This window comes from Cyprinus carpio, chromosome A5 (genome assembly GCF_018340385.1).
Source record: "Cyprinus carpio isolate SPL01 chromosome A5, ASM1834038v1, whole genome shotgun sequence".
NCBI classification, from domain to species: Eukaryota; Metazoa; Chordata; class Actinopteri; order Cypriniformes; family Cyprinidae; genus Cyprinus; species Cyprinus carpio.
The window spans coordinates 25,919,700-25,933,601 of record NC_056576.1 but is presented as its reverse complement, the minus strand read 5'-3'; the positions used below and the strand labels follow the sequence as shown (position 1 = coordinate 25,933,601).

The following is a 13,902-nucleotide window of genomic DNA, read 5'->3' as shown; positions in this document are numbered from 1 at the left end:
AATACTGGTAACACTACAATAAGGTTCCATTAGTTAATGTATTAACTAACATGAACAAACAATGAACAATACATGTATTACAGTATCTATTCATCTTTGTTAATGTTAGTTAATGAAACTAAGTTAAATGAAGTTATTTCAACTTGTGAAATAAAACAATTTCAGCTAATATCAATATTATTTGACAAGTAGCTGTGTTATAAGCATGATAATAAACAGTAAGTCTATACATTCATGTCATGGTCATTTGATAATGACCGGCTGACTGCACATTATGTCTTATATATGCCCTACCTTTACTTATCATAAGAGAGACACATACCTGCTGTACTCCTCTCTCATTGCTGAGGGTGCGGAGTTCATCAGAATGAGTAGCACAGATCTCATGCAGGGCAGCAAGGTCACGGGACAAATCAGTCCTAAAGTGCTCGGCAGATTCCGGGAGATCAGGAACATTCTGGAGAAAGAGCACAGAGAGAATGCTATAGGAAAGTTACTTCACACAGAGCTCACAAACTGAGCCGCAGACAACCCATGCTGCTTTAAAAATACAGGTCCTTCTCAAAAAATTAGAATATTGTGATAAAAGTTCATTATTTTCCATAATGTAATGATAAAAATTTAACTTTCATATATTTTAGATTCATTGCACATCAACTGAAATATTTCAGGTCTTTTATTGTTTTAATACTGATGATTTTGGCATACAGCTCATGAAAACCCCAAAATTCCTATCTCAAAAAATTAGCATATTTCATCCAATCAATTAAAGAAAAGTGTTTTTAATAAAAAAAAAGTCAACCTTCAAATAATTATGTTCAGTTATGCACTCAATACTTGGTCGGGAATCCTTTTGCAGAAATGACTGCTTCAATGCGGCGTGGGCATGGAGGCAATCAGCCTGTGGCACTGCTGAGGTGTTATGGAGGCCCAGGATGCTTCGATAGCGGCCTTAAGCTCATCCAGAGTGTTGTGGGTCTTGTGTCTCTCAACTTTCTCTTCACAATATCCCACAGATTCTCTATAGGGTTCAGGTCAGGAGAGTTGGCAGCCAATTGAGCACAGTAATACCATGGTCAGTAAACCATTTACCAGTGGTTTTTGGCACTGTGAGCAGGTGCCAGGTCGTGCTGAAAAACGAAATCTTCATCTCCATAAAGCTTTTCAGCAGATGGAAGCATGAAGTGCTCCAAAATCTCCTGATAGCTAGCTGCATTGACCCTGCCCTTGATAAAACACAGTGGACCAACACCAGCAGCTGACATGGCAACCCAGACCATCACTGACTGTGGGTACTTGACATTGGACTTCAGGCATTTTGGCATTTGCCTTCTCCCCAGTCTTCCTCCAGACTCTGGCACCTTGATTTCCGAATGACATGCAAAATTTGCTTTCATCCGAAAAAAGTACTTTGGACCACTGAGCAACAGTCCAGTGCTGCTTCTCTGTAGCCCAGGTCAGGCGCTCTGCCGCTGTTTCTGGTTCAAAAAGCACACGCCTGTGCACGGTGGCTCTGGATGTTTCTACTCCAGACTCAGTCCACTGCTTCCGCAGGTCCCACAGGTCTGGAATCGGTCCTTCTCAACAATCTTCCTCAGGGTCCGGTCACCTCTTCTCGGTGTGCAGCGTTTTTTGCCACACTTTTTCCTTCCCACAGACTTCCCACTGAGGTGCCTTGATACAGCACTCTGGGAACAGCCTATTCATTCAGAAATTTCTTTATGTGTCTTACCCTCTCGCTTGAGGGTGTCAATGATGGGCCTTCTGGACAGCAGTCAGGTTGGATCTTACCCATGATTGCGGTTTTGAGTAATGAACCAGGCTGGGAGTTTTTAAAAGCCTCAGGAATTTTTTGCAGGTGTTTAGAGTTAATTAGTTGATTCAGATGATTAGGTTAATAGCTCGTTTAGAGAACCTTTTCATGATATGCTAATTTTTTGAGATAGGAATTTTGGGTTTTCATGAGCTGTATGCCAAAATCATCAGTATTAAAACAATAAAAGACCTGAAATATTTCAGTTGGTGTGCAATGAATCTAAAATATATGAAAGTTTAATTTTTATCATTACATTATTGAAAATAATGAACTTTTATCACAATATGCTAATTTTTTGAGAAGGACCTGTAGATACAGGGCAGTTTACCCCCAGCTCATCCAGAAACATGATCATCCTTTCTTTGTTGTTCTTGATGAAAGGATTCACCCCCTCCATGTAGGGCTCCTGCAACACAAACACATCACGACAAATTCATCTCAACATTAGCATTCATGGGACTCTTTGATACTATTCAGCTTCACTCATTTTCTAACACAGTGTGAAAATCCAAACACCTTAGCACCAAATTCCACCAGATTGGCCAAGTTCTGCACAGACTTTGCTACCAGGGTGAGCGTTCGACCTGCTGTGGAGGATGGAGGGTCTGCAAAGACAAGACACATTTTCATCATTGTTGATATCATACTAAACAAGTTAAGGTACCGATGTTCATTTCATTTTGTACACTTTTTTTGGACATGGCTTTTACACAAAAAAGTCCTTAAAGGGGTCATATGATGCAATTTCAATTTTGCTTTCTCTTTGGAGTGTTACAAGCTCTTGATGCATAAAGAAGATCTATAAAGTTGCAGAGACTAAAGTCTCAAATCCAAAGAGATATTCTTTATAAAAGTTAAGAGTCAACCACGCCCCCCTGAAACGGCTCGTTCTATCAAGACGCCACGTCTTCTTCGTGATGTTGTGGGATTTTTTTTAACGCCGCCCAAATGTTCACGCAAACAAAGAAGGTAAGTGATGATGTAAGTACATTTTCATATTTAAAGAATTTGCCACTGAGGATTCAAATGCCAGTTTTGAGTAGTGTAGAGTATCGTTTGTTGTTTGTCGTTTCTCAGATCACAAATGCAGACATCTGAGACATGGCTTTATGTTTAAGCAGCACTATACGCAACACAACACGTAAAAAGAGAGTATAAGTCATTATAATCAGTAATTATGTCCCCACCGTATGCAACAAATGGCCCGTTTGTAATGGGTTTTATTGTTTTTGATTCCGTCGCGAGACAGCATCACAGTATGGTGAGGGGCGTAACATTTCCGTCACAGGTTTGAGGTATTCGGCCAGTCGTAACGCACTGGATAGCTGGCCAATCAGAGCACACCTCGCTTTTCAGAACGATGAGCTTTTCAAAAATCGACGAGTTTCAGAAGGCGGGGCATAGAGGAGCAACAATAACGTACAGTATGTGGAAAATAATGTGTTTTTTGAACCTTAAACCGCATAAACACATTGCATCACACCAAATACACAAAATAATGTTCTTTTTAGCAACATCATATGACCCCTTTAAAATTCAGTCCTTTTTTGTCATGTCACATTAATTTGGGTTTGCTAATGTAGTCTGTTATTAATTAGCTTAACTAAATAGTCTATGAAGTCTAATTTTATCTAAAACTGACAATATATTTGTGGAAACTGTGCTACTTTTTTTTTTTTTTTTTTTAGAAAAATCTTTGCTGTATAGAAAAAAAAAAAAAAAAAAAAAAAAGTTACTTACCCCAAACTTTTGAACCCAAAAATATAACCATCAATCAACACACTGAGTATACTTAAGTATTAGGTTCTTGACAGTTTGAATCAAATACATTGTTTCTACATTTTTCTTTATCATTGACTTCTTGCATTTTAGCCATCAGTATATGTATATTGGATTCAAATTAAATTACCATTTCATTAAAAATACATTACTAATGGTTACATTTTTGTTATGGTCTTATGATCTCATATATATATAATGATTATTTTTATTTATTTATTTATTTATAATTTTTTTTTGCATCTAAATGTAAAATGTGCAATAAATCCATTTTCATATAAAAATATGAAAGCCTGTTGACTTTGCCTCACTATTCAATTTTTTTTTTTTTTTTGCCTTTTATACATTTGGACCGTTAAGTGCTCCTCTATCAGACTGATGCTCTAACAGGTGCAGAATGAAATATCTGAGTGGTTACTTGACCTAAATACGCTGCATCTGTAAGCAGACGAAGAAAAAAAATGAGCTTGCTATGCACTCACCAGCAATGATGTTGAACATTCTGGGGTTGAGAATGGCAGGGCAGATGAGCCTCAGGAAGACAAAACCACTGGAGGACAGAGACAAACACATTTTGACACTTTGCAAGATGTTCCTCTGTAAACACGAACAAATGTAGCTTGACAATGTGTTACCTCACAACTCGGGTCCTCATTGTAGTGTTGGTGGGCCATTTCTTCTGCACAGATTTCTGAAGACAGCCATAAATGTACCTCAGTGTCTTAGAAAGGAAGAAAAAAGACAAACTATGAATACAGAGGCTGTATAAACAGCTTTTTACCATAAAGATGCATATAATCAATTTAGCATGACATAGTAAGGATGCACTGAAATAAAAAAATTCTGGTCAATACGCTAGGCTGATAATTATTTTCTTGTTATGCCTGATGTCAATGTTAAAAAATAATAAAAAAAAAAAAATCATATATTCAAGTATATTGAATTACATTATTGTGCAAAACTTTGGGGTCAAAGATTTTTATGAAAATAAATTATTTTGTTAAAGTATGCATCAAATTTAAATGTGCCAGTAAAGACATTTATAATGTTACAAAAAATATTTTTTTAATAAATGCAGTTCTTTTGAACTTTCTATTCATCAAGGAAATTTTAAAAAATGCATCACAGTTTCAACAATAATATCAAGCAGCAGTTTTTAAAATATATAATAATTGTTACAAAAAATTTTTTTTTATTTTTAGTAGATTATTTTCTTGTTAGGATGATTTGTGTATTATAATGTTTTATTGAGGATCTTGTGTAATTGATGATTGGAGTTCTGCTTTGCCATTACAGGAATAAATGCAGTAATAAAACAGAAAACATTTATTTTAAATTGCAATATTATTTCACTTTCACAATATTACAGTTTTTACTGTATTTTTGATCAAATAAATGGAGCCTTAGAGATCATAATAGACTTCTTTCATAACATTAAAAAAATCTTTACAATCCTAAATGCTTTATTAGTAGTGTATATTACATAAGAAAATTTCTGTTAAAGAAATAATATTCTTGCGTTGTCCATTTAAATGAGTAATTCAAAATCTAAAAATGTAATTATCTAATCATATGACCGAGAAATATTCAATATTTGGCAAATAAAATATAATTAATTTAATTAATTAAAAAAAAAAATGTGATGCCATGGGAAATGGTACAGTACCACATTTATAAGTTTGTACTACAAGGCAGTAATGCTGATAGGACACTAGGTGGTGCGCTATCATGCTTACGGGGGCAAGATTTCAGCAGCCATAAATATCTTCTCCACCAGCTCCGACAGGATGTTGAGTAAGTGAGCCAGATTCAGGTTAACATCCTCATTCTTCTCCAGTTTAGACGGGTTCAGCTATGGAGGGAGACCAGAAAACACTCCACATGAGAGAAAGGGTTTCTGACTGCTAGTTTAATTTTTTCACTATTCAACAGAAACCCAACAAAAGCCGGATTGGCCTAAGGCTTTGGAGAGAACATGTTGATGGATTTGGCTCAGAAAACACTAAACAACACATCAGAACAAGGAGATGAGAACTTTTACAGATCTGAGGCACACTGGAGCATGATGTTAACAGAGGGACATGTTTGTCCGCTGAACTGATCATTCTGTTTAGTTCCATTACTTCACAGGACTGCTTGCTCTCCATGATCTTCAGTATGGTGTCTTTGAGGGCGTGGTGGACGAAAGGAGTGGCTGTGGCCTTCATGTACTGCTCCATCAAAGTACTGGCCAGAGTAGTGGCACGGAACAGTGTCGTGGCTTCATCTGCAACAACAAAACAAAAAGCTAAGTTGTAGGGATGTTCACGATAAACAACGGCCAATTAAAAAAAAAGGTCATGTGTGAAACATTGCACAATCCTTTTTTATAGCAACGTATTTAACGTTACACTGATCATTCAATTTATACTGAACAGTCTAAACATTTTAAAATTCAGTAGAAAATGTATAATGAATGTATCATCAATTAGAGGAAAATACTTAAATTGATCATTTAAAAAATATATATAATTACATTATAATTACACCACTGTACAAAAGTTTCTGGTCAGTAATTTAGTTATTTTTTTTTATTTTTAATGGAGGCTCACCAAGGCTGCATTTATTTGATCAAAAATAGTCAAAATTGAATATTGTGAAATATTATTTCAATTTAAAATAATTTATTTGAAATGCAGAATATATAAAATATTTTAAAATGAAGTTTATTCCTGTTATTTCCTTTAGAAATTATTTGAATTTATGCTGATTTGCTGCTCAAGAAACTTTTTTAAATATTTTTGTAGAAATCGCAATAATCTATTTTTCAGGATTCTTTGATCAATTGAATATTAATTAGGCCGTGCTAATGTTGCTTCATAACTGTCCTGAAGAGTCAAGTCACAATCTAATTAATATTCATGAGTCAAACTTTTACCATGATTGAATTTACCACCATCCATATACCAAATTGAGTCGGCACTAATACTGGTATCGTGACCGCTCTTCTCTGAACACACTGCACATTTTCAGTGTCTGATTGCTCAGTCTATTGTTCATTGCCTGAAAAGTGGAACTGTATAAAATGCACAAATAAAACTGTCAAAGCTTTGTTCTGCAGCTAAAAGATGATGAACAAGCCTGAGGGAAGCTGCCTAGCCTCAATGCAGCTGTGACATCTGTTTGCTGTTGAATACTGAACTGTGATTATTACAAAGAGAGAGCCCTACCCTCCATATTAATTTCCTTGTCATTCAACGTCCTCAGTAACGGAGCTTCAGCTCGCTCGTGTCTTAAGATACGGAGCAGGATGCTGGCCAGCAGGGTGCGGTCCTGCCCACACACGTGAGCCAACGCATAGATCACGTGATAGTCTCTCTGCAGGATGAGCTGGGGATGGACAGTGAGAGAATGTCAGCAAAAGATACTTTTATCATAAGGTTAAGTGCTCAAGGGCAGACAAATAATAGTTCAAACCTAAAATCCTTTAATACCAGATCATATCTTCAACTACAAGGCCACATCCCCTTCTGTGCAAAGTGTAGAAAATGACCATGTGTGTGCACACCTCTTTGAATTCACTGTACTCTTCCTCAGGCATGATCTTCTCCATGGAGTATCGCACTCTTACTCGGAGTGAGCCTGGCTCGATTCCCTTCAGCGGCACATAGGAGCTCAAAGGAAACCACTCATCGATCATCTGGCCCCTCTGAAGCTTGCTCAGCTGGCAACGCATGAACACTGAAACAATACAGAAGACAAACAATTAAGAGAGGAGCAGAAGTCATGCTTTGCTTCATCTAGCACCAGCAGAAGGTGCACACAGGGGATGTTAAAGGAATGTTGCTGCAGAAACTGAAATTGAGCTCTATGGGAATCAACAGTAACACAGTCAATTACCACAGACAATAACTTATACAAACTGATGAAAAAAATCTCAAATCAAGTTGCATTAACATTTAAAATGCATAGTGCCAAACCATACACATCAAATTATATACAATAAACTAAACAATAAACTACTATATACAATGCTGTAGGTTTGGGGTCAGAACTTTTTTATTAATTTAGAAATTAATACTTCTATTCAGCAAGGATGCATCACTGTTTCAGATTTCTAATTCAAATAAACAGGTTTCTTTTGAACTTTCTATTCATCAACAAATCCCCGAAAAACATGCATCATGGTTTCCACAAAAAAAAAGTTAGCAAATATAATAATAATAAATGTTAATAATAAAAGCACCAAATCAGCATATTAGAATAATTTCTGAAGGACTATGTGACACTGAAGACTGGAGTAATGGCTGCTGAAAATTCAGCTGTCATCACAGTAATAAACTGAATTAAAAAATAAATAAATAAAAAAAAATTATAAATGTATCCGGTGAGACATATGTGTGGCAAAAGGAATATATTAATTAAAAAAAAAAAAATAAAATTAATATATTCCTTTTGCCACACCTGCCACACATAGGTCTCACTGGATACATTTTTATTTTGTTTGTTTTATTCTTGAGTGGTTAACACCAAAACTTGTTAACTTGTTTGCTTAAGTCAGACAATCATTCTTATTTTCAAAAACAATAACAACAAAAGTCAGCTAATCAGCATCTCATTTCAGTATCTCACAATGCTTTCCGAGTGTTAATTTTTGGCCCCAGTGTGAGGTACTCTCAAAATACATTTAATTCAATTATATGGAAATGAACAGTCAATGATACTTACAGATGTCACTTTCTTTGCTCTTCTTGCTCTTGTTGCTTAAGCTTATTTCAAATCTGTTGATTTCGCTCGACAAGTCACTGTGAGAGAAGAACAGTAATCAGAACCATAATCGAGCATCACTTTCAAAGCCTCCAAACGAGTCTTGAGAATCACAATGAACTCACTCAAAGATGAACTCCTCGGTGAACACAGGGTTCTGTCCCTCTCTAGGATGAGTCTTCGCCACCTGCACACTGTTCAATGAGATGGTGCAGTAGGGGTTGGTGAAGTGTTTGATGGGAAGTTTGTGGGCCTCCTCCACATACAGGACTAAACTGCTAACCTAAGGTGAGAGAATGACACGTAAATGTTAGATTTTTCTGTGCTCTGTTATGAATAAGTGATGAGATGTCAGAGGCAGATGACACGTGGAGCTCTTTTTCTAAAAATATTCCTGTGGTAATGAAGATGATGATGTTCTTTTTAGATTCAGCCCAAACTGCGTGACTGGGATCAGGTGCTCTGAAAGCAGTTTTCATCATGCTGCTCACCAGCATCCAGACAGCTCAGCTGTGGCCCCTTCTGACAGCACATTCAGAGTCATCTGAACCCCTTAACTCATGATTACAGGAACGGAAGCCAGCATTTAATGAAAACTGTGAGACTTCTCTCTTACCTGACGCAAACGCTTGCTGAATGTGATCTGTAACGGCTTCCTAAGGTTATTGCAGAATGTCTGCAAGCATTTCATCCAGTCCTGTGAATGCAGGACACAAGGTTAGTTTAATGATTTATTTATTTAGCACTTTTACACAGGCTTGTTTCAGACATGCAGTAAAACTCTGCAGTAAAAATTATTTGGCATCTGGGCCTCAAATCTGTTTAGTGTGTAGTGTCTTTTTCTATTTTAATTTGGGGTACATTTGAAATTAAGATTTTTTGAAAGAAATGAATACCTTTATTAAGCAAGGATGTGTTAAATTGATCAAAAGTGACAATATTGTTACAAAATATATGCTATTTCAAATAAATGTTGTTCTTCTGAACTTTCTATTTGTCAAAGAAGCCTGGAAAAAAAATGTATCATGGTTTCCATAAAAATATTAAACAGCACAATTGTTTTCAACATCATTAATAATAAGAAATGTTTCTAGTGCACCAAATGAGCATATAAGAATGATTTCTAAGCTATCATGAAACACTGAAGTAATGGCTGCTGAAAGTTACATTTTTAAAATATATTCAAATTGAAAATCTTTATTTTAAAATAAAAAATATTTTACAATGTTGTTACAGTATTTTTTGATCAAATAAATGCAGCCTAAGTGAGCATTTTTATTTTTACTAGAGTTTTACATTTTAAAAAAAAGAGAGCAAGAGAGCGAGAGAGAGAGAGAGAGAGAGAGTGATGTAGTACCTGTGCCTGTTCAGGCGTCTCCCCAGCAAAGTAGAAAATGTACTGCTCCTCGCTAAAGTGCTGAACCACAATCTGGAAACAGTTTGGCCTGGACATGAAAACAGCACCAACATGAAACATGTACATCAATATTGCTCCTTAGTAAACTGGCCCCAAACACTGTGGACACTTTAGAATTGTCTTAGAACTGCATGCAAAATATCATACCAAGCGGCATCTGCAAACAAATAATGATCAGATTTAAGGACACCAGGGACTTGAGTTGCATTACAGTTGCACACCTGCCAAACAGACTGTCGTGGACCCCGTACACAGAGCAAACGCTCAGATCGATTAGTCCTTTGGGTTTGGTGGCTCGTTTCTCACTCTCAAAGTAAATGAGCTGAGCGTCGTTGCCCTCCAGGATGAAGTACAAATGCTTCCAGCGCTTACCCTTACCTGTGGAAGTACAAGTGAAAAGGTAAGCAAGATGCATTCAGACACACTACTTGAACAGTTTAGAAAATTCAATTTAAAGCAGCCAAACCATGGGAGAACATCGGATTTATGCATGTCATAAAATTAAAAGACAAGTTAGTTAATTTTTGCACAAGGAGCCTGTATAATAAAATATTTTACTAAACTTTTGATTTGAGTACAATTTTTATTAGAATTATTTAAATATTGAGTCATTTGGTTATATATCAGGTAGAGAATGTGTCAATTTTTCATTGGGGAAAAAGTCCATCACGTTTATGGACACGGAATGACTTTTCTGAGCGAAGTTTGCTTGTTTTATCGCCCTTTTTCTACAGATGAAAAACTACCTGATTATATTAGACATGATGCATTTCCTGTATCTTTTCATATATTTTATTATGTTAATTCTTGTTTATTTTATGCTGTAACTACTAGATCTCTCATGCCACGTTAAGTGCCAAAATGACATTCATTGTTTAAATTTCCTCATAAAGTTGGCAGAATCTGAAAGCTGAGACTTTGTTTTATGTCACAAGTAGCAAAGCATAAAAGTTTATCGTGACAAGCATGCTGCAATTAATGTTTAGTGAAGCTTTGTTCATGCATCAACTGAAAACAGCAAGAGACTAAAAGATTTCTTGAATCTTGGGATTTAAGAATCTATAAAAATTGATAATTGATTAAATCAACCCAGCCCTAATCAAAACTCTATGAAATTAATTTTGCAATGCACAAAGAGGCACATATACTGTATATCGACTAAAATGCTTACGAAACAAACAGATCTCACTACTTGCAAAACACCTCATTTATTCTTATCATCAATTTTTAAGAGGAAACTGAATTTGTACATGGGGAGCCTGTATAACGCAGCCAGGATTTGAGACATAAAGACTTTAGCACACATTAAACCCCCTGAATATTAAATACAAACAGCTGAATACTAACCAGACAAGATGTCAGAACTAATTCAGATTCATAGCCTTTGATCAGTGAGCACACCCCACAGAGCGCCAAATCTCTTATTAAGAAAAGTCACTGTCAGTGAACTGGACAGCTGTGTTCAGGTAAACGCTTTGCTTTTTGTTCTGTGTAGCTGATCCTGAGCTGTCTGTGATGAGCCTTCCTGCGTGTTTCACAGGCGATCAAAGACTGTCATGGTTTGACAAAACCACACTCACATAGGGCTTATGTGCTACAAATTACCCACATCCTCTCGTCCCACTGAGAATGACTGAGCACTGAATGCAAATGTTACGTGTATGTGTCAAACAGCCTGATAACCAGTAAAAAGTCAATGGATGCAGCTGGCTGCATTAAAGTAGCCTGCAGTACCTTTGTTGAAGAGAAGATATCCTTTCTTGACAATGTTTTTGTAGAAAGCATCTTTTGTTTTCCGTCGAATAGTGTTATAGATTTCTCTGCCATCGACCAAGTCGGAGAGGACTTGCTCTTTCTGCTAAACGGCAAAAATGACACAGTATTATGCTGATTATTGAGACGATCTTCAGCGATATCTGAGCTTACTGGTATGAGCTTTCATTTACCTGGACCGAGACAGGATCTTTAAGAGTGTAGCCCTCCACAATCTGCTCTTTTCGGTAACGTTCGATAATATCGTCAACACTGCCAGGAAAAGCATTGTTTAATTAGAGACCAGCTAAACGTAAAGCTGAGTGGTTTTTATTACTATGTGCAAAATTAAATGGTGTTATATTTTAATTAAATCAGCTCTGCAGCATAATATATGGGACAGGGTTTAATCTCTAAAATGCTTTGTTCAGCATCAGGCAGCAAAAATATTTGGACAGGCATATTTTTAGAGTATGTGACTGAAATCTGTGTAGTTGTTTGTAGTGTGAGCAGAAATGGTGTTTGCAGGCAAATTAATGAAAATAAAATTTTGTGCATGTATAAATTATTCACCTCTGTATGTAATAAACACTTAAATGAGATGTGTTCTTTTGTATACAGTTTTGGCGCAAATGTGGAGACATCTGAAATCTTTGCAACCAAATCATTAATATCATAATTGTAAAAAAATTGTATAATCATTATTTAGCGATCATTGTGCAATATGCAAACACTGCTATTTCCTGATGATGGAATCCAGCATGGTGCCCTCTGCTCACTGCTTTGCGTGGTGTTGCTATGTTTTTGGTTGGTTATTGCTGTTATGTATGTTTATATGTGCACATGTTCTGTTACTATTGATGGTGAGCTCACCAGGAAAAATCCCAGACAACTATGTTGTTATGGCAATGAACTACTGTATTGTATCATAAGATGGGAAGGCAAATAGGTGTTTCAGAGCAAGATATGAGGTATGAGGTTCAGTTTTCAGCCAGACCCCACAGGATGCTTTCAAGTACTGGCACTTTAAAGCATTTGTCTGCAGCCCTACCTGTTATAGTACCGCCCTCCCATCATGTACTGGTTGTTGGGAGTGGGGCTAATCTTGAACCTTTGGATGTTCTCATTGGTACGAAAGAAGAGGGAGTAGTCGCCCGGTGTGTTGTCTGATGGCCTGACCAGAAAGCTGCAGACCTGACCAACTGAACAGAGAAGCAGCATATTAGAGGTGGTTTAAAACAGATTTAATTGGCAGTGAAAATAATGACAGCTACTGTTCTTCTCTAATAGTTATCTTTAATGAATTTCCCCTTTAAGGTTTGGAGAAAAAAAAAAAAAGTATTAAAAGTTTGTAATCTAAGCTAATGAGTCTAAGTGCGGGTCTAAAAATGACAAATGATGCATATAATGCCTTATAATGAAGCCTTTAATGCCTTCATAAATCAGAAGTGCTTAATACATGCACACTTCTATGATTTAAAGGGACAGTTAAGCCAAAAGTGGAAGTTATGTCATAATTTAGTCTGTTCCTCCCATAAAACTATTGTATAACTTTAGTGGATTTGGAATGACATGAGGGAGTAAATGCACTGATAGGCAGATAATTATTTTGGCTGATAACAGATAAAGGACTAGCGTATGATAAATGGACATTCACTTTGACATTTGTTAAAGATTAAGAAAGATTAACTTTAATTAAGATTAAAGATTATCTTTAAGTGAGTGTTAGATAAAGGCAAAGGTAATCTAAATATAGAGAATAAGCATGTATAATTAAATATCCATTATCAACTGACACTTTTTATTATCTAATATTGGCCAATAATTATAGAAGCCAGTTTCTGCCACAGAATAAAACTGAAAAAAAAAAAAAGGTAATTGCAAGTTTGTCTTTCACAGTTCAGACTTTTTTCTCACAACTCTGAATTTATATCATGCAACTAAGTTTACATCGCAAAATTGTGAGATAAAAACTCAGGATTGTGATATAACTTTAAATTCTGAAAAACCCTAATTGAGAGAGATAAGTAGTTTTGCAATTGCAAGAAATAAAAGTCAGAATGGTGAGATAAAATCAAAAAAAAAAAAATTGTAAGATGTAAAAACAGAATTGCGAAGAAAAAAAAGATACAGTTAAAGATAAAAAAAAAGTCACAATTACCTTTTATTTTTATTTATTTATTCCATAGCGGAAACATGCATTTATAAATAATCATTCATTTTCCGGTTGCACTTTATTTTACAGTACGTGTACTTACAGTGTATTTATCTAAGAAAGTTCTGGTAATACAAGGTAACTACATGGGTTAGGGTTAGGTTTAGGGGTAGGTTCAGGGTTAGTACCTAGTTATTACATAGTTATTGTAATTACTATAATAAGTACATAGTATGT

At 35.9% G+C, this 13,902-nt stretch overlaps 1 protein-coding gene across 1 annotated transcript in view; it reads right to left on the bottom strand.

Moving 5' to 3' along the window:
• LOC109081532 (ras GTPase-activating protein 1-like) overlaps positions 1-13,902 on the bottom strand; it is a 38,314-nt gene that overhangs the window by 3,336 nt on the left and 21,076 nt on the right. The window contains exons 9-25 of the mRNA XM_042756633.1: positions 12,562-12,712; positions 11,705-11,783; positions 11,493-11,616; positions 9,980-10,136; positions 9,699-9,786; positions 8,958-9,038; positions 8,467-8,624; positions 8,303-8,379; positions 7,143-7,315; positions 6,805-6,964; positions 5,719-5,861; positions 5,332-5,447; positions 4,231-4,317; positions 4,078-4,145; positions 2,333-2,421; positions 2,145-2,222; positions 323-457 (exon numbers count right to left, since the gene is read on the bottom strand). Of these exons, the coding sequence (XP_042612567.1) occupies positions 323-457; positions 2,145-2,222; positions 2,333-2,421; positions 4,078-4,145; positions 4,231-4,317; positions 5,332-5,447; positions 5,719-5,861; positions 6,805-6,964; positions 7,143-7,315; positions 8,303-8,379; positions 8,467-8,624; positions 8,958-9,038; positions 9,699-9,786; positions 9,980-10,136; positions 11,493-11,616; positions 11,705-11,783; positions 12,562-12,712 (1,964 nt within the window). The remainder of the gene's footprint in view (positions 1-322; positions 458-2,144; positions 2,223-2,332; positions 2,422-4,077; positions 4,146-4,230; positions 4,318-5,331; positions 5,448-5,718; positions 5,862-6,804; positions 6,965-7,142; positions 7,316-8,302; positions 8,380-8,466; positions 8,625-8,957; positions 9,039-9,698; positions 9,787-9,979; positions 10,137-11,492; positions 11,617-11,704; positions 11,784-12,561; positions 12,713-13,902) is intronic.